The sequence below is a fragment of the Bufo gargarizans genome, chromosome 3 (genome assembly GCF_014858855.1).
Source record: "Bufo gargarizans isolate SCDJY-AF-19 chromosome 3, ASM1485885v1, whole genome shotgun sequence".
Lineage (NCBI taxonomy): Eukaryota > Metazoa > Chordata > Amphibia > Anura > Bufonidae > Bufo > Bufo gargarizans.
The window spans coordinates 92468229-92492229 of record NC_058082.1 but is presented as its reverse complement, the minus strand read 5'-3'; the positions used below and the strand labels follow the sequence as shown (position 1 = coordinate 92492229).

At 46.1% G+C, this 24001-nt stretch overlaps 1 protein-coding gene across 2 annotated transcripts in view; it reads right to left on the bottom strand.

Moving 5' to 3' along the window:
* Positions 1-19127, bottom strand: part of C3H11orf65 (chromosome 3 C11orf65 homolog) — a 37984-nt gene extending 18857 nt beyond the window's left edge. For both annotated transcript variants that reach the window (XM_044284055.1, XM_044284056.1), the window contains exons 1-5: positions 18975-19127; positions 16871-16988; positions 8902-8994; positions 4586-4639; positions 1626-1835 (exon numbers count right to left, since the gene is read on the bottom strand). In XM_044284055.1, coding sequence (XP_044139990.1) covers positions 1626-1835; positions 4586-4639; positions 8902-8994; positions 16871-16975 — 462 coding nt within the window. In that variant the 5' untranslated portion in view covers positions 16976-16988; positions 18975-19127. The remainder of the gene's footprint in view (positions 1-1625; positions 1836-4585; positions 4640-8901; positions 8995-16870; positions 16989-18974) is intronic.
* Positions 19128-24001: the final 4874 nt, after the last annotated feature.

The window sequence follows — 24001 nt, the reverse complement described above, 5'->3', positions numbered from 1 at the left end:
CGGTGTCGAGTGGAGTTCTTGGAGTCCTCGTGAAGCACTAGGAGCATCCATCAACGGAGGTACCCGGTCGGGGTACCAGGAGATACGTTACAGTCATGAGTGTGTATAATGGAGCATGAAAGAGAAAATAGACAACTACCATTTAAAGGGCATCTGTCAGCAGTTTTGTACCTATGAAACTGGCTGACCTGTTACATGTGCACATGGCAGCTGAAGAGATCTGTGTTGGTCCCATGTTCATATGTGTCCGCATAGCTGAGAAAAATGATGTTTTAATATTTGCAAATGAGCATCTAGGAGCAACGGGGGCGTTGCTGTTACACCTAGAGGCTCTGCTCTCTCTGCAACTGACACGCCCTGGTCCTGTGAATCAAAGTGCAGAGCAGTTGCAGAGAGAGTGGAGTCTCTAGGTGTAATGACAACGCCCCTGTTGCTCCTAAAGGCTCATTTGCATACATTAAAACATACAGTAATTTTCCCAGCGATGAGGCCACATATGAACATGGGACCAACACAGATACCTTCAGCTGCCAAGACCACATGTAACAGGTCAGCCAGTGTCATAGGTACAAAACTGCTAACAGATGCCCTTTAACAGCTGGTCTATGGAAGTATCTATGCATTGGAATCATATTAAGGAGGAAAATGGCATCCACATTTATACGAGAACATGATAGAGGGCAAGATAAAAATAAGTAATGGGGTCAAATAACTGGATCTGCCCCGCCCTAAGCCGTATAGATTTAATATAGTTACTACTACTTCTAAATATTCCACTTGTTCATCAGAAACCGGACAAACGTGATTCTGTAATAAAGGAGTGTTTTCTCCGTCTGGGTATCTAGAAACCTGATAGCAGCAGCACACAGCTTGTATTGCTCCTCTGACATAATGAAGAATGTGTCACTGAGTCTTTGCAGATTCAATTTAGGCCTCATGCACACAAACGTATATTCTGTCCGTTCCATTTTTTTTTTTTATGGATCCGCAAAAAAAAAAACTGAAGTTACTCCATGTGCATTCTGTTTCCGTATGTCCGTTCTGCAAACAAATAGAACATGTCTTATTATTGTCCGCATTACGGACACGTCTGTGTGCATTCCGTATTTTGCGGAATGGAACAGCTGGCCCCTAATAGAACAGTCCTATCCTTGTCCGTAATGCGGACAATAATAAGACATGTTCTATTTTTTTGGGAAAGGAAATACGGACATACGGAAACGGAATGCACACGGAGTAACTTCTGGGTTTTTTTGCGGACCCATTGAAATAAACGGTTCCGCATACGGTCTGCAAAAAAAAAAAAAACGGAACATACACAGAAAGAAAATACGTTCGGGCCGATGCAAACCAGCACCTTGAGCAATGTGACAATGCGACCCTCAGATCAAAAAGGCGGTGCACTCCTGCATTAGATGGACGGCTGATCCCAGTGAAAGCGGCAGGTATGTTTGCCCTCTATTTAAAGCAGGGATGTCCAACCTACGGTCCTCCAGCTGTTGCAAAACTACAACTCCCAGCATGCTCTGATAGCTGTAGGCTGACTAAGCATGATGGAAGTTGTAGTGTAGCAGCCCTGATCTAAAGTGTATAGACTTGTGAAAGAACCTACTCCAGTCACTGACCCTGACGGCCAGAAGCCTCCAGCCATTGTTCTCCACTCTAGTGTACCAGCCTCTGCGTTCTTCTTCAGGGAACACCCCATGATTGTGGACTTGTCTTGGCAGCGGTTGTTTCACAGACTGCTTGGTGTAATCCTTGGGGCTGTTGGCACACATATCCACGATCGGCCGGTGAGTAAACAGCTTGTAATATATGTTGGGTGGAAATTTTGTCTGCCGATAGAAAGGAAACACTGAATTATTATTATTATATATAAGAAGTCCTCAAGTGTCGCTCCAACATGGTGTCCCCAGCCTTCATCAACAGTAATGCCTCATCATTAATTGTACTTTATTTATGGGCTTCCCATGGATGTAACTGTTCAAAGGATTATCCATCAATCTGTATATTACCTGGTTATTATATGTTGTACCACACCTTGAGCGGAGTCACAACGACCAAGAATGAAAAGATCGTGCCTTAGTAGCGATTATGTCAGATATGTCTAATGTACAGTGAGGACAATGGGTTGGAGGGCCTCACATAGTGGCATGGTTTTTTGGGTAGAGAGGTAGCAGTAGCACCTGTCCCTGGTGCCAGAGAGGGACCAAGTGCCCCTCTGGCTCCAAAAAAGGCACCAGTATTGTGAATTCCCAAGGGGACTAATATGGCTGACAAGAAATACCTTCTTCCCAAGAGAACTAATATGGCCAACAAAAAGTAGCTTTCTCTTCCGAAGGGAACTAATATGATTGACAAGAAATAGTTTCCTCTTCCCAAAGGAACTAATATGGCCGACAAGAAGTAGCTTCCTCTTCCCAAGGGAACTAATATGGCCGACAAAAAGTAGCTTCCTCTTCCCAGGGGTACTAATAAGGCCGACAAAAAGTAGCTTCCTCTTCCCAGGGGAACTTATATGGCCGACAAAAAGTAGCTTCCTCTTCCCAGGGGAACTTATATGGCCGACAAGAAGTAGCTTCCTCTTCCCAGGGGAACTAATATGCCCAACAAGAAGTAGCTTCCTCTTCCCAGGAGAACTAATATGGCCGACGAGAAGTAGCTTCCTCTTCCCAGGGGAACTAATATGGCCGACGAGAAGTAGCTTCCTCTTCCCAGGGGAACTAATATGGCCGACAAGAAGTAGCTTCCTCTTTCCAAGGGAACTAATATGGCCAACAGGAAGTAGTTTCCTCTTCCCAAGGTAACTAATAAGGCCGACAAGCAGTAGCTTCCTCTTCCCAAAGGAACTAATATGGCCAACAAGAAGTAGTTTCCTTTTCGCAAGGGAACTAATAAGGCCGACAAAAAGTAGCTTCCTCTTCCCAGGGGAACTAATATGGCCGACAAGAAGTAGTTTCCTCTTCCCAGGAGAACTAATATGGCCGACAAGAAGTAGTTTCCTCTTCCCAGGGGAACTAATATGGCCGACAAGAAGTAGCTTCCTCTTCCCAGGGGAACTAATATGGCCGACGAGAAGTAGCTTCCTCTTCCCAGGGGAACTAATATGGCCGACAAGAAGTAGCTTCCTCTTTCCAAGGGAACTAATATGGCCAACAGGAAGTAGTTTCCTCTTCCCAAGGTAACTAATAAGGCCGACAAGCAGTAGCTTCCTCTTCCCAAAGGAACTAATATGGCCGACAAGAAGTAGTTTCCTTTTCGCAAGGGAACTAATAAGGCCGACAAGCAGTAGCTTCCTCTGGGTAGGAGAGGTCAAGAGCAGGATAGGGCTAATAACTGAAGGACTGCGGCAGCATACTGTACATAAGGAGATAAAGAATACAACACAGAAGGTGTTTTATAAGGTTTTAGTATAAACATATAAGTATGAGAGGCTCTTAGTGAAGATAAGCGGCTGTGGTCAGAGATGTGATAAGTGGAGGCTGAGAAACCCTGCAGAACTGTAATCACACACAGCAGAAGACGTGGTGATAACTGCGGGGCAGGATACCGTCACCACCAGCAAACAAGGCAGGCCACCAACCGAAATCCTAGTCTCATTATATCTGGTATAGCAGTGACATGAGATAAAGGGAATATTATCTTATCTGACTGCACATTAGATTAATACATTGCATTGCTGCACTCCGAATGGAGAAAAATACAGAGGAACGTTGTTATATCGTTACAAGCGGTTATTATAACCAGAAATGGCCATTATTTAAAGTGAAGCTCAGCTTTTTAACAATTTGACAATTTTGGCTCAGTGGTCACGTGCCATTCCTGCACAGATCTCTGAAGGGGCCACCGATTGGCAGTAGTGACGTTCATTATAGACGGTGCCTCATCATTCTTCCAGTCTGGTGCGGACCAGGAGCGGCAGGGGCTGTAGTGCTTAAACTGCCCTCACCACGCGGGGCTTCTTTTTTTTTTTTTTTTTGCACCATCTCCTGCCGTCCTGTAATTTTTTTTCACTCTTGGTAACCCCTTTCACCTAAGGTCCTCGCAGGCAATGTGGAGGATTTTAAAGTAGAGCTCCAAACTATAAAATACATAATAAGTAATTAACCAGAACTGAATTTTGAACCTATTGTATTTAGGGGGGGGGGGGGAAATGGTGTTCAAGGGTGGAAATTCCCCTTAAGGGGTATAAATCAGAAATAAAGTCCAACACCCAGCTACCAATAATGTCATACAGCCAGGGATCTGATCCATCACAGGGCACAGGCGTTGGTATCTGACCCACCAGAAGATGTAGGTTTTGGGATCTAACCCAACAGACGACACAGGTTTTGGTATCTGACCCATCAGAGGGCACAGGTTTTGGGGCTCAGCATGAAAAAGTGTAAAGTGGCAGAGCAGAAGACAACTCGATCTGAAACTCAGGTCGTGTTCCAGGTAAATAAAAAAAAAAAAAAATGATTTCCCATTGAAAGCTGGTAGTCTGTCCAGTGCTCCTTCTGGAAAGAAACATGAGATGTCCTGCAGTTTATTTATACCGTATGTGCATATGTTTCTGAAATTGTCAAATAAAGAGAATAGTTACCCCTCCTAGTCTGAACCTGACGTGTACTCCAGCGGCCGCATCAATAAGTCCTGCCTGTAAGAGAAAAGCCGTGTTAGATGCCTCCTGTACCACAGTGCTGAGGCCACTGCTGCTCGGAGGTCTCGGTCACAGGCCCATTTTGCCTCATTGCCAGTGTTTTATTAGCTTTTTCATAACATTTTTGGTGTAATTTTATAATCAGTTTTTCAAGACTATACCCAACTGAATGCTGTGCTATAAACAAAAATCCCCCCCCCAACAGAACACATTGTTTTCAGTGGGTTTAATACTTCGATGTAGTCAGTAATTTCTGGCAGAAGCATTTTTAGCTTCCATAAAATGGCATTAAAGGGAATCTGTCAGCAGTTTTGTACCTATGACATTGGCTGACCTGTTACATGTGCACTTGGCAGCTGAAGAGATCTGTGTTGGTCCCATCTTCATATGTGTCCGCATTGTTGAGAAATATGAGGTTAGAATATATGCAAATGAGCCTCTAGGAGCAACGAGGGCGTTACCATTACACCTAGAGGCTCTGCTCTCTCTGCAACTGCTGCTCCCTCTGTACTTTGACAGGACCAGGCAGTGTAAAAGTGATCAGAGAGAGCAGAGCCTCTAGGTGTAATGGTAACGCCCCCGTTGCTCCTAGAGGCTCATTTGCATATAATAAAACATCATTTTTCTCAGCAATGCGGGTAAATATGAAGATGGGACCAACACAGATGTCTTCAGCTGCCAAGCGCACATGTAACAGGTCAGCCAGTGTCATAGGTACAAAACTGCTGACAGATGCTCTTTGAAAATACCAGACCAAATTTCAGAATAGTGCTGTGTATGAAACCAGGGTATGATCAGAAAACAGGAGTCTGATATACAAATTCCAGCAGCTGGAGTTCTTTAGGCCTCATGCACACGACCATGTCCGTATTACGATCTGCAAACCACAGATCTGCAAAGTACAGATGCTTTCCTTGTGCAATCCACATTTTTCTCTCTCCCATCCCTAGAAATGACTACAGACAAGAATAGGTCATGCTCTGTAATTTGCGGAATGGACAGATGGACGCGGACAGCATAGGGATGACATCCATGTGCCGTCGTTTTTTTTTTATAAATGGGTCCATGGACAATCCGCAAAAAATGCAGACAGCACATGAATGGAAACTATGGTCGTGTGCATGAGCTCTTATACGTCCATTACGTCGCCTGCTTCATACCTCCGGCGCTTACTCGGTTTTTAATGGACATATAAAGGTGACGTTTCACCCACGAATCCTGCGGCTGGAATTATTATTGCTGGATATACGTTGGGTTTGCTCTGGAATTTAAATACAAGAATTATTATGGGATGTTTTATCTTTGCACTTGTGTCTAGTATTATACCTGTTGCTCCACTTACTTGCATGGAGCTGAACTGCAATACCCGCTTTAGCCTAGGAACAAGAGAGGCGCTGTTTCGGGGGGGGGGGGGGGACAGCTACTTGCACAACAACGTCATATACATTCTGCGGCTACAAGAGACTCCTGGGAGATTCAGTGTAGTAGGAAGGGTATTCCCATCTGGGCACATATGTCATCAATGTCCGAAAGGTGCGAGTCCCACCTCATTTCGATAACAGGGCCCCTTCTCGCGGCTGCTGTGAATGGAGAGGTGGCTGCACATGTCTGGCTCTCTCCATTTCTTTCTTTATTTTATGCACTTATATAGCGCTACTATATTCCGCAGCGCTTTACAGACATTAGCATCACGCTGTCCCCAATGGGGCTCACAATCTAAGCTCCCTATCAGTATGTCTTTGGAGAGTGAGAAACCGGAGAACTTGGAGGAAAGCCATGCGGTCCTTGGTCGGATACCTAGGACCCCAGCGCTGCAAGGAACCAGTGCTAACCACTGAGCCATTCACTTACATGTCCAGATGGGAATAACCCTGCACACAAGGGCGGGTGAACACACATAAGATCCGCATGAATCCGCGGATTTATGTGCGTTTCTGCAGCATATCCGCACCAAAATCCGCAATGTCTAATAGCGTTTTTTGTTGTGGATTTGATGCGGTTTTGCCACAGCTCTCGTCCACTGAAAAGGGCGAAACCCGCAGCTAAAACTGCAAACATAAATGAAATGCTGCGGATTTTGAAATCCGTAATGCAGGTCAAGTACTGCAAAGCAGGGCCGGTGCTACCATAAGGCAGACCAAGAGACTGCCTTAGGGCGCAGCCTGGGGGAGGGCGGAAAAATGTGACATGGAGGGGGAGAAATGTGACATGGGGTATGATGGCTGAAATGGGGGGCTGATGGATGGGGGATGATGTCTGACATGGGGGTCTGATCTGAGGTCTGAGTAACATTGGGGGTCTGATTGGGGCTGTGAGCTGAGGTCTGATGAACATTGGGGGTCTGATTGCTGGTCTGACTTGAGGTGTAATGGAAAATATTTTTTTCATATTATCCCCCTCTAAAACCTAGGTGAGTCTCAGAGGGCGAAAAATACGGTCCTCAAACCAGCGATTGTCTGAAGCAGAGAGAAGATACCAGGACCACAGAGAGCAGAAGCCAGCTAGTGCAGACGGGACCAGGGCCAGGTGAGCTACGGGGGGGGGGGGTGCCAAAATGTAGCTTCGCTTGTGTTGGCAAAAATCCTTGCACCGGTCCTGCTGCAAAGAAAAAAAAATCTGCAATGTGTACATGAGATCTGTGTAATCTTTGCCGATATTGTAATATGCTGCGGTTTTTCCGTAAAGGAATGCGGCGGGAAAATCTGCACGTATTCCGCAATGTGTGCATGTGTCCTCCGGATGTTGGGAGCGGAACTGACGGCCCATTAGCCCAACAGAGCGGATTCAGAGGCAGGGACCAAGTGAACATCACCCGGACAGGTCTGGGCCACGCTGTTAGTATCAGATAACCCCCTTTAAGCCCCTCTGGGCTCTGTAATGTATATAGCATTATCTGCCATTAAAGGGAATCTGTCACCCGATTCTGGACCACTGGATCACATGAGTAGTGCTGCAGATACTGGAGTCCAGATCACTATTATTATCCTGCTGCCCGCGCTCGGAGCTGTGTTAAAGCACATTGTCAGGACTGCTGCGCACGCGCACATGAGTCCTCTCCATTATGTTAGCCCAGCCCAGCAGTCCTAACTGTGTATTTCACTGCAGCTTTCAGTGCTGACAGCGGGGAAATAATATACTTATCTGCAGCACTACTCATGTACCACTGTAGATAATAGTCCAAAATCAGGGTGACAGGTTCCTTTTAAAGGGAATGTGTCACCTAGAACTTTTTTTTTCTGTCAAATAAAACCATCGTTTTTCTTACAGTTTTCTAGCTATGCTCTGTGCCCTGCGCAGAGGTCAGGAGTAGACAAGCTGTAATACATCAGCTGTTGTGAAGGGTGGACCCTGTGTTATCTATATGCAGGTGCTATCTGTCATTGTAATACTGACTGCGATGATCAGAAAATAACTGCAGTAAAGTGATCTGTGCAGACCAAGAAGTGGCGCCAATGTTAAGGCTGAGTGGCCAGTGCAAAAACTGCAGGATTTTATGTGTTTTTTTAATATAAATAGTGACATGGACAATTAAAAATAACATCACCAAAAATTATTTGAAAATATAAACATGATCTAAATTAAACAATAGGTCCTTTTCTGAGGACACATTCCCTTTAAGACTTTATACTGTGGCTTCTACGAGGCACTTAGAAAGGTGACACAGTGGAGGTCAGTAGGATGAAAGATACCGCCCTCCGTACACATACAGGGTGCTGCTCCCCAGTGACTGCTCTTTACCAGTCAATACTGGGCGCGCTGTAGTGATTTTCATTAGTCAGTCTGAGGAGTTTTTTGTTTTTTTTTCTTGCTTCAAACAAGTCTATAGAGAAAGGCGTGATCCTTAAAGACACTCTCCAATTTGTTCTATTTTATTCATTTAAAAGGTTTTTTTCTACAATCCACAGGATAGGACATAAGCAGCCGTGTTCTGACACTGATTTTCATAGACCATTGGTAGGAGATGGTCTGGAAACAAATTTTCAGCCTAGCAGTGTCCGTAGAATACAGAGGACACATGGAAGGCAAAAAAAGGACACACGATGTCATCATGGACCCAGACATGTGAGAGAGGCCTAAGGACACTACACAAACACCACACATCTGTTGTTCCTGGCCTCCGGCATTAAAAACTAATACCAAAAACAGTTCTGTACCCCTGTGTGTGCCACGCAGCGTTCCTTAGAGGTCACGTCACAGCGTTACCAGCCACAGAACACAATCTCTGAAGTCTATGGAAAAGAACGGAATCGCGTCCTCACCTCTCTGGGATTAATGCACTTCAGCAAAAGTTTTGGATCCCCTTGGCCTTTGAAGCTGAGAAGATTTTTAAAATATCTGAAAACATTTACGTCCTGAAATAAAAAAAAGTTTAAAAAAGGTTTATAATAAAGTAATAAAGGGCAAAAAGGAGTTAATAGCGTCTAACCCCTTAGTGACCAGTCTGTTTTGGGCCTTAATAACCAAACAACATATTAATTTTTTTAATTTTTAAGTAATTACCATCCAAGAGCCATAACTTTTTTATTTTTCCAATATTGGGGTACACAACTTACCGATTAAATGTTTCTGGGAGGAGGATGGGAAAAACAGCAATACTGCCATTGAGTGTATACATTTTGCCAAGTTCATTTTTCAGCATAAATAACACAATAAATGTACGGTATTCTCTGGCTCAGTACAGTGATACCAAATACATATATGGGGTCACTTATCAAACTGGTGTAAAGTAGAACTGGCTTAGTTGCCCATAGCGACCAATCAGATTCCACCATTCATTTTCCAAAGGAGCTGTCAAAAATGAAAGGTGGAATCTGATTGGTTTCTGTGGGCGACTAAGCCAGTTCTACTTTACACCAGCTTAATAAGTGACCCCAATAGTTGTTTTTTACATTTCACTACTTTTGCACAGTAAAAACTTTTTTTTTAAAGAAAATGTTTTTGCATCGTCGAAACCCAAGACCCATAACTTTTTTTTTTTTCTTTGCACGAAGCTGTGTGAGGGCTTGATTTTTGTAGGAAGACTTGTAGTTTTCATTGTTATCATTTTGGGGTAAATAACACTTTTTAATTGCTTTCTAATAATTTTTTTGGTGGTGAATAATCAAAACGCAGCAATTCATTTTTTGTTGTTGTTTTTTTTATACAGCATTCACCATACAGGACAAATTACATGATTGATGTTTGCGGTAAGACCAAATATGTGGAGATTTTTATTTTTACATTTTTTATTTCATGAAACTTTAAAAAAAAATTTTTTTAACCATTTAAAAGGCTATGTACACCTTTGGTGGCATTTTTTTAAATTATTACATTGTATTCATTTTGAGCTAAAAATCATTTTTTTCAGTTGGTCTTTGTTACAAATGATGAGCAGTTTTCCCTGCACAGCTTTGAGTTTATCTACTTGCAGGATCTGTATTTTCTCTCTGCTCTGTCAGGCACGGAGGTGACGGGCTCCTTATCTGTGATCTCTGACCTTATAAACACTAATTAAAGCTTAATTCTGATGGTACTGATAAGAATGTGGCTTAAATAAGTGTTTATGAGCTTTCAGCAATTTAGAGATAAGGGTTATTAGATGACGGCACAAAGTGAAAGTACCAGTCACACAGTTAAAAAAAAACAGTTAACCCTTTGTGACAGAATGGCTCAATATTTCTAATAAAGACCAATTTAAAAAATGATTTTTAGCCCAAAATAAGTAAAATGTAATCATAATTTTTTTTTATCCCTGAAGATGTACATAGCTTAATAGTACCACAAGGGGACTATACTAGGTGATCTTTTGATTTGCTTCTAAAATACATTGCACTATTCCTGTAGTGCAATCTATTTTAAAGTTAGTGCTATACTGACATCCACTAGCAGGCTGTGCCAGAGAGGTGCTGACTGCTAGTGTGAATGAGCCCTAAAGATCAGTTTTTAATATGTATTTTTCACTCAAGAATAATGGCAGTTCAACCATAATAAAAAAATAAATACAATGAAATAATATATATAATTAAACGGGATGATTACAAGATATTGCAAATATACCAATTTATTAATTAACTCGACCCCCCACAAGCTCAGTAATTAAAGTATACAGGAATCCAGTAATTAAAAAGAAACATAGACAAAAAACTCGAAACAAAAATAAAATAAAACTTTAACTCAACCACTACTATACAGTGATACCACCCATGGCATTATTCATCACTCAGTATGTGTACAGTCGTGGCCAAAACTTTTGAGAATTACATAAATATTGGAAATTGGAAAAGTTGCTGCTTAAGTTTTTAGAATAGCAATTTGCATATACTCCAGAATGTTATGAAGAGTGATCAGATGAATTGCATAGTCCTTCTTTGCCATGAAAATTAACTTAATCCCAAAAAAACCTTTCCACTGCATTTCATTGCTGTCATTAAAGGACCTGCTGAGATCATTTCAGTAATCGTCTTGTTAACTCAGGTGAGAATGTTGACGAGCACAAGGCTGGAGATCATTATGTCAGGCTGATTGGGTTAAAATGGCAGACTTGACCTGTTAAAAGGAGGGTGATGCTTGAAATCATTGTTCTTCCATTGTTAACCATGGTGACCTGCAAAGAAACACGTGCAGCCATCATTGCGTTGCATAAAAATGGCTTCACAGGCAAGGATATTGTGGCTACTAAGATTGCACCTCAATCAACAATTTATAGGATCATCAAGAACTTCAAGGAAAGAGGTTCAATTCTTGTTAAGAAGGCTTCAGGGCGTCCAAGAAAGTCCAGCAAGCGCCAGGATCGTCTCCTAAAGAGGATTCAGCTGCGGGATCGGAGTGCCACCAGTGCAGAGCTTGCTCAGGAATGGCAACAGGCAGGTGTGAGCGCATCTGCACGCACAGTGAGGCAAAGACTTTTGGAAGATGGCCTGGTGTCAAGAAGGGCAGCAAAGAAGCCACTTCTCTCCCAAAAAAACATCAGGGACAGATTGATCTTCTGCAGAAAATATGGTGAATGGACTGCTGAGGACTGGGGCAAAGTCATATTCTCCGATGAAGCCTCTTTCCGATTGTTTGGGGCATCAGGAAAATGTCACGGCCATGGTCATGGTCGTGACTCCTGAACCGCATGCTGTTGTCTGCGGTTTGGATTTGGTTGTTCAACCACAGGTGAGGGCCGCTAGTGTGTTGCCTCACTTGTGGTTGCCGCGGGCAACAAGTCGTTTGGTATTGTTGCAGTATAGCAGCCTGAGCTAGTGCTAGGCAGCTTGCGGCAATGTTCATGCGGTTGCACCTAGCAACCTCTCTGTTAGGTGTGTGTGTATGTAATGCACTTTGTATGTCTGGTGTGCACGAAGTTTATGTTTGGTGTGCACTGTGACTCTTCCCTTCACTGTGGCTGCCCGTGGCAACGTTTGGTATGATGTACATGTGGTGGCAGTGTCTCGGCCTTTTGGCTGACTCCCAGGACATGGTTGCCACCCATGTCGTTGCCTGCGGTAACAGCTGCAGTGTGATCTTCATTTGGACACTTCCCCTTTAAGTGGTTTTCACTCCCTGGTTAGTGTTGGAAGGGTTAATTCCCTCTCCTGTGTGTGTCTGTGTGGGTGTGGCCACTTTGGGCTATAAAGCCTCTTTGGGAGATCAGAAGCTGAGGGGTTCTTCAGCCATGCTTTGCTTGAGACACCCTCCTGGTAATTCCATCTGCCAGTGGGGGCCACCCTTGTGGTCATAAACAAATTGTTATGTATTGTTATACACGATGTTCTGAGGATGTGTTTGTGTGTCATGTCTATTTATTGCAGTGTATGGTTTCCTGGTGTCCTGTGTGGTGTGTGTGCTCTGTCTTTTGTGTTTGTGGACAGCAGCACTGATACTTGGGTCCCAGGCTCTGTGTCTGTGGCAGGTAAGTGTTAGCACTAGTTGCACTTACCTGCCATTGCCATACTACTGTTTCCGTTTCCCCTGTCCTTATAGTTTGGCCATCTTTAGACTCCTATTTCTCCATGTCCAGGAGGAACAGGTAGTCTACCCAGCTCCTAGCTTAGGGACCTGCAGAGGGCTAGTAGGGACCCGAGGTTCCAGAGCATGAGCCCTCCTACCTTCAAGGTCGGCTCATGTCGCTAGGAGTTAGGGTCAGATTAGGGAAGCAATAGGAGGTGACCTGCTCCCTAATTCTGTGGTTCTGGCCAAGTCGTGACTACCATCCTCTGTCATCGCACGGCTGAGGGTTTTCCCCATCCTCAGCCGTGACAGTATGACCACAAAGGCTCCTCACATGGCATTCCCTCGAAAGAGGGTGAAGCATGCATCGCCAAGCTGATGGGGTGCATGCGCGTTCTCCGGAGGGAGAGCGTTATGGGGGTTTCGCCTCTGACGGTGCGGTGAGTGGCTTTTCCCCGCCATTCCTTCTCACCGTTGTCCGTGTTGGTGTCCCCTTGTTTGTCATTCCCTTCCCCCCCTCCCATTGTTTTTTATGCCTCACCAACTTTTCCATTTTTTTGTTGGGAGGAGCTTTGAGGGATGGAAGTATCCCGTCTTCGGAAGAGGGCGCAGCATGTGGTGCCTGCCGCTTTCTGGCACACATGCTTATCCTCCGGAGGGAGGGTGAAAGGGGAACCCTGATACTGTGCAGTTCTCTGTGGCTGTTGCTGCAGTGTCTGTGAACTGACACTAGTGGTTGGGTCTCTCCTCGTCCACGTCTCAGTGGTTCTCTCACCTGTGTCGGTGTGGCTGGCTGCAGGCCTCGTTGGACTGGCTTTAGTGTGTGCTGGGAGAGGATGCATGCTGGCAGCGACTTTGTGGGAACCATTTGCTGAGAGTGGATGCAGTGTTCAGTGCGGTCTCTCCGGGCTGGCATTAGTCCTGAGGAGACTCGCTGACACTGATCCCTATTTTTTCCCTTCTCCTATCCCCTTGTTGGGTCCCGCACCAGTTTCCTTTTTTTGGTGGGGGGGCTTTGAGGGGTGGGAGTGTCACGGCCATGGTCATGGTCGTGACTCCTGAACCGCAGGCTGTTGCCTGCGGTTTGGATTTGATTGTTGAACCACAGGTGAGGGCCGCTAGTGTGTTGCCTCACTTGTGGTTGCTGCGGGCAACAAGTCGTTTGGGATTGTCGCAGTATAGCAGCCTGAGCTAGTGCTAGGCAGCTTGCGGCAATGTTCATGCGGTTGCACCTAGCAACCTCTCTGTTAGGTGTGTGTGTATGTAATGCACTTTGTATGTCTGGTGTGCACGAAGGTTTATGTATGGTGTGCACTGTGACTCTTCCCTTCACTGTGGCTGCCCGTGGCAACGTTTGGTATGATGTACATGTGGTTGCAGTGTCTCGGCCTTTTGGCTGACTCCCAGGACATGGTTGCCACCCATGTCGTTGCCTGCGGTAACAGCTGCAGTGTGATCTTCATTTGGACACTTCCCCTTTAAGTGGTTTTCACTCCCTGGTTAGTGTTGGAAGGGTTAATTCCCTCTCCTGTGTGTGTCTGTGTGGGTGTGGCCACTTTGGGCTATAAAGCCTCTTTGGGAGATCAGAAGCTGAGGGGTTCTTCAGCCATGCTTTGCTTGAGACACCCTCCTGGTAATTCCATCTGCCAGTGGGGGCCACCCTTGTGGTCATAAACAAATTGTTATGTATTGTTATACACGATGTTCTGAGGATGTGTTTGTGTGTCATGTCTATTTATTGCAATGTATGGTTTCCTGGTGTCCTGTGTGGTGTGTGTGCTCTGTCTTTTGTGTTTGTGGACAGTAGCACTGATACTTGGGTCCCAGGCTCTGTGTCTGTGGCAGGTAAGTGTTAGTACTAGTTGCACTTACCTGCCATTGCCATACTACTGTTTCCGTTTCCCCTGTCCTTATAGTTTGGCCATCTTTAGACTCCTATTTCTCCATGTCCAGGAGGAACAGGTAGTCTACCCAGCTCCTAGCTTAGGGACCTGCGGAGGGCTAGTAGGGACCCGAGGTTCCAGAGCATGAGCCCTCCTACCTTCAAGGTCGGCTCATGTCGCTAGGAGTTAGGGTCAGATTAGGGAAGCAATAGGAGGTGACCTGCTCCCTAATTCTGTGGTTCTGGCCAAGTCGTGACTACCATCCTCTGTCATCGCACGGCTGAGGGTTTTCCCCATCCTCAGCCGTGACAGAAAAAGGCTTGTCCGGAGAAGAAAAGGTGAGCGCTACAATCAGTCCTGTGTCATGCCAACAGTAAAGCATCCTGAGACCATTCATGTGTGGGGTTGCTTCTCATCCAAAGGAGTTGGCTCACTCACAATTTTGCCCAAAAACACAGCCATGAATAAAGAATGGTACCAAAACACCCTCCAACAGCAACTTCTTCCAACAATCCAACAACAGTTTGGTGAAGAACAATGCATTTTCCAGCACGATGGAGCACCGTGCCATAAGGCAAAAGTGATAACTAAGTGGCTCGGAGACCAAAACATTGACATTTTGGGTCCATGGCCTGGAAACTCCCCAGATCTTAATCCCATTGAGAACTTGTGGTCAATCCTCAAGAGGCGGGTGGACAAACAAAAACCCACTAATTCTGACAAACTCCAAGAAGTGATTATGAAAGAATGGGTTGCTATCAGTCAGGAATTGGCCCAGAAGTTGATTGAGAGCATGCCCAGTCGAATTGCAGAGGTCCTGAAAAAGAAGGGCCTACACTGCAAATACTGACTCTTTGCATAAATGTCATGTAATTGTCGATAAAAGCCTTTGAAACGTATGAAGTGCATGTAATTATATTTCACTACATCACAGAAACAACTGAAACAAAGATCTAAAAGCAGTTTAGCACTTTGTGAAAACTAATATTTGTGTCATTCTCAAAACTTTTGGCCACGACTGTAGACATAGATTTCAGTATTTATGACTTTCTTTATGACTTAGTGACGTATGTGTGTGCACATATTCAGTTTTAATTAATGAGCTTGTGGGAATTTGAGTTATTCAATACATTGTGTGGGGTTTCAGCTCTGGTAGACACTAGACAGCATTAGCGGACGCACTATAGCGGCAACAAGTTCTTTGGATCAAACAGTTCAGTGTTTTATTCACACTTTAGGCAAGTGACAAAACAAGCAGTCCTAATCAAGCAAAAAGTCACCTTGCGGTGTTGGTGGTAATTCACACCATGCGGCAATTCTGCCTCAAAGAGTCCTTGCTGATAGCAGCGCCAACCTGTTTTCACGCCAAACAGGTAGCAAGCCTTCATCCAGACACAAGGCTCCCAGATCCCAAATCCCAACACAGAGACCCCGCTTCTGAGCCCAGCTGCCTATTTAAGGACAGCCAGGTGCTGCCAAAACCCAGACCGGCACTTAAAATCCGGTCCTGTATTTGACCTCACTTGGCTGTAAATGAGCCCAGCAGCACATGCTGGGAGGAAAATACCTGTTTTCCCAGACAAAACCTCTCACTGTGTCACAATTGATATATTTGTAATACCCATTCTTATTACCGGTGTATATTATTTCATTTTATTTTTCGTTTTATTAAGGTTGAGCTTCCATTATGCGAGAGTGGCGATCTATGTTACAAAATCCTATGATTTTACTGTATTCTGGTGACAGGCAACCAGTGAGATTGAAGCTCCATCAGATTTTTCTAGCAAGCCCTTTCTCATAGGGTAAAGGGCTTGTATGCCCGAAACACGCAAGCGACAGTGGTTTTAACATTTTTCTGCTATGTTATATAAGTCAATAAGGGAATTCGTTTTCATCTGAGCGACGGATCCATCCACATTTTTCATGCAGTTGGATTGCCAGCAAAATGCCTAAAGAAAAGCCAGTTGCTGAATATGCCATGAAATAACCAGCACACCATGAGGTAAATCCAAGGCTACCTACATAAAGTGCTGAAACAGCAGCACAGTCCATATGACAATGTGACACCCAATACAAAAGTGACATCCGACAACTTAAAGTGCTAAAGACCCAATATGACCTAAAAAAAAAAAAATCGACATATGATCTAGACCGCATCGGTTATTAGATTAGTGGGGAGATTCATTAAACTGGTGTAAAGTAGAACTGGCTTAGTTGCCCATAGCAACCAATGCCAATCAGATTCCACCTTTCATTTTTCACAGCTCCTTTGGTAAATGAAAGGTGAAATCTGATTGGTTGCTATGGGCAACTAAGCCAGTTCTACTTTACACCAGTTTGATAGATCTCCCCCTGGGTCTTTACCACTTTACATTGTAGGATGTGACCTTCGGCCGTCGAATGTGCAGGGGCAGCCAAAATACTGTCCACCTACTAGAAGTCTGCGGAAGGCCTTCTGGATCACGCGTGCTGCTCTGTCTTCTTCCATGGCGTAAATATCTGGATCACTTGTCGCTGGATCCCTCATGTCTTCCATCATTACTTCTACGGCTCTGCGGAAGGACATGATTAGCGCTGCGGTGTACACATATTGCGCACCGCCATTCTGTGTGCATCCTGTCTACAGCGTCATGGAGGCTGTGTTACAGCTGGCAAAGGTGTAGGGTACTTTTGGCATACACGGCCTAATAGATGTCAATGGGGCGTCAGTATAGAATGTACATCACGGTCACTGTGAGACTAAATTCTGATGCCCGCGTACCGCAGTCTACGGCTTTCTGTGCATATGGATTTTAAAGCAATTGTCCAGTCGGGAACTCGGAAATTATAACTGGAAGTCGCACCTACAGGGATGATGAGCTGCTATTGATTTTCCGCATATCGTGCTCCTTGCCTGCTTTTTAGCTCAGCTCCATCAGGGCAGAGCTGTGATCTGGGACTACCGCCGAGCTGCGGTGCCTATAGTCTGTGACACGCCCCCTGTCCTATTATTGGCTCAGGCTGCAGCTCGGCCTCCTCTGATTGGCTGCTGTGCATAAATACAGGTCTATAACAGGTTCACCAGGATGTCAGTGCTCGGAGAACTGAGAAAAAAGAGATTATAAGGTAACAGCTCATCGAGGCAACTGAGCTAAAGTAAGGAGAAGCCTCCAGGATGATCTGTTCCTAGAATAGGCCGTCATTATATCAGATTGGCGGCAGTCTCACAGCCCACACCCCTGTTCAGGAATACCTCTGGTGCCAGAATTACACAGCTCTATCCATTGTGTAGTGGACAAGCTGGTAACTGCAGTACTGCCCCCACTAAAGTGATTACTGCAGCATTGCCCCCACTGAAGTAATTGCTCCGGAGCTCTGTCCTCTACACAATGGACGGCGCTGGGAGCCCTAGGCAGGGGTGTCGTTAGGTCAAAACATTCGGGACTTGAGCCCCGGATGTTTTGTCCAGTGCCCCGAATGTTATGCTGGTAGCATATTTTTTTAATTATCATTATTATTATTATTTGGCTATTCCAGGGCCCTTTAATATTGATTGGACCTGGGCAACCCACCACAGATCATCCCCCCACCCCCCTTGTACTTGTTCCGCTGATCCGCTACTTGCGGGCTGCGTGGGCATGAGTTCAGTCACTTCGGTGCGCAATCCGGTCCTGCAGCTCGTGATCCCGCGAGACCAGTGACCTCCCGCGGCGGGTCTCGCGGGACCGGATTGCACACAGAAGTGACTGAACTCATGCCCACGCAGCCCGCAAGTAGCGGATCAAGTACAAGGGGGATGATCTGTGGGGTTGCCCAGGGTCCACTCCCATCAATATTACAGGGTCCCAAGCAAAGATTTCTGCAGTGGTGAGGAAATGAAACATAACAGACATTGGAAAGTTTCCGAATGTTGTATTATATGACTGCAGTCTGCAGTACTGCACTTCATTGGCGTAAACCAGAACACCCCTTTAAGCCTGCCTTTAATGTGCAATTTCAACACAATGGGCTTGTGCCCCGGATGTTTTCAGACCCTAGGATAGGTCATCAGCTGTTAAATCCCATGTATGCAGCTCAGGGATGTATGTGATGTCACCCAGTGCTGACATAGCGGCGCCATGAGGCGGACACGTCACCCCACCGCACAGTTACCTAATACGTCTGGGGCGACACACTGATTTTGGTCACACAACACGTAGATTGCGGTGTCACATTACATGTAGTAACTGTCAAGGTGGCCGCTTGGCGGCACAATTACAAGACTTGCCAAAGTTGTTGGATTTTTTGTCACCAGTTGCACATGGCAGACCTCAGCGTCACCGGTCACCTTGTCAGCTGTCAAATAATCACTGCAGAAAATTCAAGAATAATTGCACATTTTTGGTCGCACGATTCGTCTAAGACCCGAGGTCGCCATAGACTTTCGTTTTCCAATAACTTTTATATGTTGGGCGTGCCCAGGCCACCAGGACCAGTGACTCCCCCCTCAGCGGTGACATGTGATGCACCCCTCCCAGTCTACATCCCACCTGTCAGTAAAGTGTGGGGTTTAGTCTTACCCGGACTCTTCAATCCTGATCAGTACAATGGCGGCTGCAGACCTATACAACACCCAGTGATCATATGCTTAGGATGCAGGGGACGCCTGTGCCTCATGTCAGTGCACGTGTGCGTAAACCGCAGCCCCTCCGCACTTCTACCCTCTAATTCTAAACTTTCCTAACCGGGAGCGTCTCGTTGTTATGGCAACAGAGTTCTTCCGGAAGTGACGTCAGGCATAGTTTAGGTTAGTGAGGCTGCGTTTTCGCCTTTCGGCCCTTAGATGGCGCTGAGTCAGAAGCGCCCTGATCACGTGGCTCGTTGGGCGGCAGGATCCCATTGATGTGGACTGGAGCATTCCTGGATTGCTAGACGTGTCCAGGCGTCAGGCCAGAGTCACGTGACGATTTTTTTTCTTTTACATTCAAAAAGTACTAGTTTTATATAAAGGAACTAAAGTAACATTCACAAAGTATTTTTTGTCATAGATTATATCATACCTGTCAACTTTTAATAAGGCCAAAGAAGGGCAGCAGCGTACATGGGAAATCTGCTTTTTACATCAAGCCATGGCTCTGACTCTGCCCAATGCCCTTTCAGGGTTGCCACCTTTCCCAACAAAAAATACCGGCCAAATTAAGCCACTCCCCAAAGATGGTGTGGTTGCGGGACGTGGCTTAACACAGGGTGCTAAGTCACTGTCATACTGTGCCTCCCAACAATATTAGTGCCCCCCAGTAATAATAATGCCCCCATTAGTGCCCCCCAGCATTAATAATGCCCCTATTAGTGCACCCCAGAATTAATGCTCCTATTAGTAAGACTAATGCCCCCCATTTGTACCCCCAAGAAGAATAATTCCCCCATTACTGCCCCAGTAGGAATAATGCCCCTATTAGTGCCCCCAGTAGGAATAATGCCCCTATTAGTGCCCCCAGTAGGAATAATGCCCCTATTAGTGCCCCCAGTAGGAATAATGCCCCTATTAGTGCCCCCAGTAGGAATAATGCACCTATTAGTGCCCCCAGTAGGAATAATGCCCCTATTAGTGCCCCAGTAGGAATAATGCCCCTATTAGTGCCCCCAGTAGGAATAATGCACCTATTAGTGCCCCCAGTAGGAATATGCCCTATTAGTGCCCCCAGTAGGAATAATGCCCCTATTAGTGCCCCCAGTAGGAATAATGCACCTATTAGTGCCCCCAGTAGGAATAATGCCCTATTAGTGCCCCAGTAGGAATAATGCCCCTATTAGTGCCCCCAGTAGGAATAATGCCCCTATTAGTGCCCCCAGTAGGAATAATGCCCCTATTAGTGCCCCCAGTAGGAATAATGCCCCTATTAGTGCCCCCAGTAGGAATAATGCCCCTATTAGTGCCCCCAGTAGGAATAATGCACCTATTAGTGCCCCCAGTAGGAATAATGCCCCTATTAGTGCCCCCAGTAGGAATAATGCCCCTATTAGTGCCCCCAGTAGGAATAATGCACCTATTAGTGCCCCTTCTCTGCTTCTGCAAAAAAATAAAAATAAAGTACCCAGCTCCTCCAGTTGCTCGCACATTGGTGAACACTCGCTGCTGACTGGAAGCTCAGGACAGGACCTGTTCCCCGCCGTGATGGCGTCTCGCAGGTAGGGTTGCCACCTTTCCTAATTAAAAATACCGGCCAAGTTAAGCCACACCCAAAGGGTGTGTGGTTGTGGGGCGAGGCTTAACATGGGGTGTTATCATACTGTGGCTCCCAATAATATTAATGCCTCCATTAGTGCTGCCCAGAATTAATAATTCCCTCATTAGTGGCCCCAGTAATAGTAATGCCCCCATTAGAGCCCTCCAAAATACATACTGTCCACATTAGTGCCCCCAGTAATATTTATGCTTTCCAGGAATAGTAATGCCAGCATTTGTGCACCCCAGAATTAATGCCCCATTAGTGCCCCAAGTAAGAATAATGCCTCCATTAGTGCACCCCAGAATTAATACCCCCCATTAATGCCCCCCATTAGTGCCCCCAGTTAGAATAATGCCCCCCATTAGTGCCCCCAGTTGGAATAATTCCCCCCATTAGAGCCCTCAGTTACAATAATGCCCCCATTTACTGCCCCCAGTAAGAATAATGAACCCATTTGTGCCGCCAGTAAGAATAATGCCCCCATTAGTGCCCCCAGTTAGAATAATGCCCCCCATTAGAGCCCCCAGTTAGAATAATGCCCCCATTAGTGTGCCCTGCTTCTGCAAAAAAAAAAAAAAACACTCAGCTACTCCATTTGCCAATTACCAGGGCACACAAAATTATCAGCAGCGGCAGGGCCACTAAAATACCGGCTTTGCTGGCGAGATACCAGCTGGGTGGCAACCCTATGCCTGTCTATACACACCAATCCCACCCAGTGCCCCTCACACAGTAGTTATGTCCCCTTAGTGCCCCCCACACAGTAATGTCCCTTAAGTGCCCCACACACAGTAGTTATGTCCCCTTAGTGCCCCCACACAGTAATGTCCCTTTAATGCCCCCTACGCAGTAGTTAGGTCCCCTTAGTGCCCCTGCACAGTAGTTATGTCCCCCTTAGTTCCCCCTGCACAGTAGTTATGTCCCCCTTAGTTCCCCCTGCTCAGTAGTTATGTCCCCTTAGTGCCCCTGCACAGTAGTTATGTCCCCCTTAGTTCCCCCTGCACAGTAGTTATGTCCCCCTTAGTTCCCCCTGCACAGTAGTTATGTCCCCCTTAGTTCCCCCTGCACAGTAGTTATGTCCCCCTTAGTTCCCCCTGCTCAGTAGTTATGTCCCCTTAGTGCCCCCACACAGTAGTTATGTCCCTTAGTGCCCTCCACACAGTAGTTATGTCCCCTTAGTGCCCCTCACACAGTAGTGTCCCTTTAGTGCCCCCTACACAGTAGTTAAGCCCCCTTAGCGCCCCCGCACAATAGTTATGTCCCCCTTAGTGCGCCCGCACAGTAGTTATGTCCCCTTAGTGTCCCCCACACTATAGTTATCCCTTTAGTGCCCCCCACACAGTAGTTATGTCCCCTTAGTGCCCCACACACAGTGGTTATGTCCCTTAGTGCCCCCACTCAGCAATTATGTCTCTTTAGTGCCCCTACACAGTAGTTATGTCCCCTTAGTGCCCCCGCACTATAGTTATCCCTTTAGTGCTCCCCACACAGTAGTTATGTCCCTTAGGGCCCCCACACAGCAATTATGTCCCTTTGGTGCCCCCTACACAGTAGTTATGTCCCCTTAGTGCCCCCACACAGTAGTTATGTCCTTTTAGTGCCCCAAATAGTAATTATGTCCCTTAGTGCCCCCACACAGTAGTTATGTCCCCTTACTGCCCCCCACACAGTAATGTCCCTTTAGTGCCCCCACACAGTAGTTATGTCCCCATAGTGCCCCCACACAGTAGGTATGTCCCCTTACTTCCCCCCACACAGTAATGTCCCTTTACTGCCCCCACACAGTAGTTATGTCCCCATAGTGCCCCCGCACAATAGTTATGTCCCCCTTAGTGCGCCCGCACAGTAGTTATGTCCCCTTAGTGTCCCCCACACTATAGTTATCTCTTTAGTGCCCCCCACACAGTAGTTATGTCCCCTTAGTGCCCCACACACAGTGGTTATGTCCCTTAGTACCCCCACTCAGCAATTATGTCTCTTTAGTGCCCCTACACAGTAGTTATGTCCCCTTAGTGCCCCCGCACTATAGTTATCCCTTTAGTGCTCCCCACACAGTAGTTATGTCCCTTAGGGCCCCCACACAGCAATTATGTCCCTTTAGTGCCCCCTACACAGTAGTTATGTCCCCTTAGTGCCCCCACACAGTAGTTATGTCCTTTTAGTGCCCCAAATAGTAATTATGTCCCTTAGTGCCCCCACACAGTAGTTATGTCCCCTTACTGCCCCCACAGTAGTTATGTCCCCCTAGTGCCCCCACACAGTAGTTATGTCCCCTTACTGCCCCCACACAGTAATGTCCCTTTAGTGCCCCCACACAGTAGTTATGTCCCCATAGTGCCCCCACACAGTAGGTATGTCCCCTTACTTCCCCCCACACAGTAATGTCCCTTTACTGCCCCCACACAGTAGTTATGTCCCCATAGTGCACACACTCTGTAGTTATGTCTCCTTAGTGCCCTTTACACAGTAGTTTTGTCCCCTTAGTGCCCCCCACTCAGTAATGTCTCTTTAGTGCCCCCACACAGTAGTTAAGTCCCCTTAGCGCCCGCACACAGTAATGTCCTCTTAGTGCCCCCACACAGTAGTTATGTCCCCTTAGTGCCCCCACACAGTAGTTATGTCCCCTTAGTGCCCCCACACAGTAGTTATGTCCTTTTAGTGCCCCAAATAGTAATTATGTCCCTTAGTGCCCCCACACAGTAGTTATGTCCCCTTACTGCCCCCACAGTAGTTATGTCCCCCTAGTGCCCCCACACAGTAGTTATGTCCCCTTACTGCCCCCACACAGTAATGTCCCTTTAGTGCCCCCACACAGTAGTTATGTCCCCATAGTGCCCCCACACAGTAGGTATGTCCCCTTACTTCCCCCCACACAGTAATGTCCCTTTACTGCCCCCACACAGTAGTTATGTCCCCATAGTGCCCCCACACTGTAGTTATGTCTCCTTAGTGCCCTTTACACAGTAGTTTTGTCCCCTTAGTGCCCCCCACTCAGTAATGTCTTTTTAGTGCCCCCACACAGTAGTTAAGTCCCCTTAGCGCCCGCACACAGTAATGTCCTCTTAGTGCCCCCACACAGTAGTTATGTCCCCTTAGTTCCCCCCGCACAATAGTTATGTCCCCTTAGTGCCCCACACACAATATATAAATCACTAATGAGAGCAATGTAGTGTACAGGCTCAGTAGGCACTCCAAAAATCAAAATAACCATGTAACCCCAAGGGGAGAACGACAATTACCAGGAGAATTTGGTCCCAGTACCTGTATTTGTTCTGGTAAGACTGCTCGCACCTATCCCTAGGTGGAGCAGGTTTTGTTTTCTTTTAAATATTCATCAGTAAAAGTTATGTTTTAAGTAATTGTCACTCCCCCCTTGG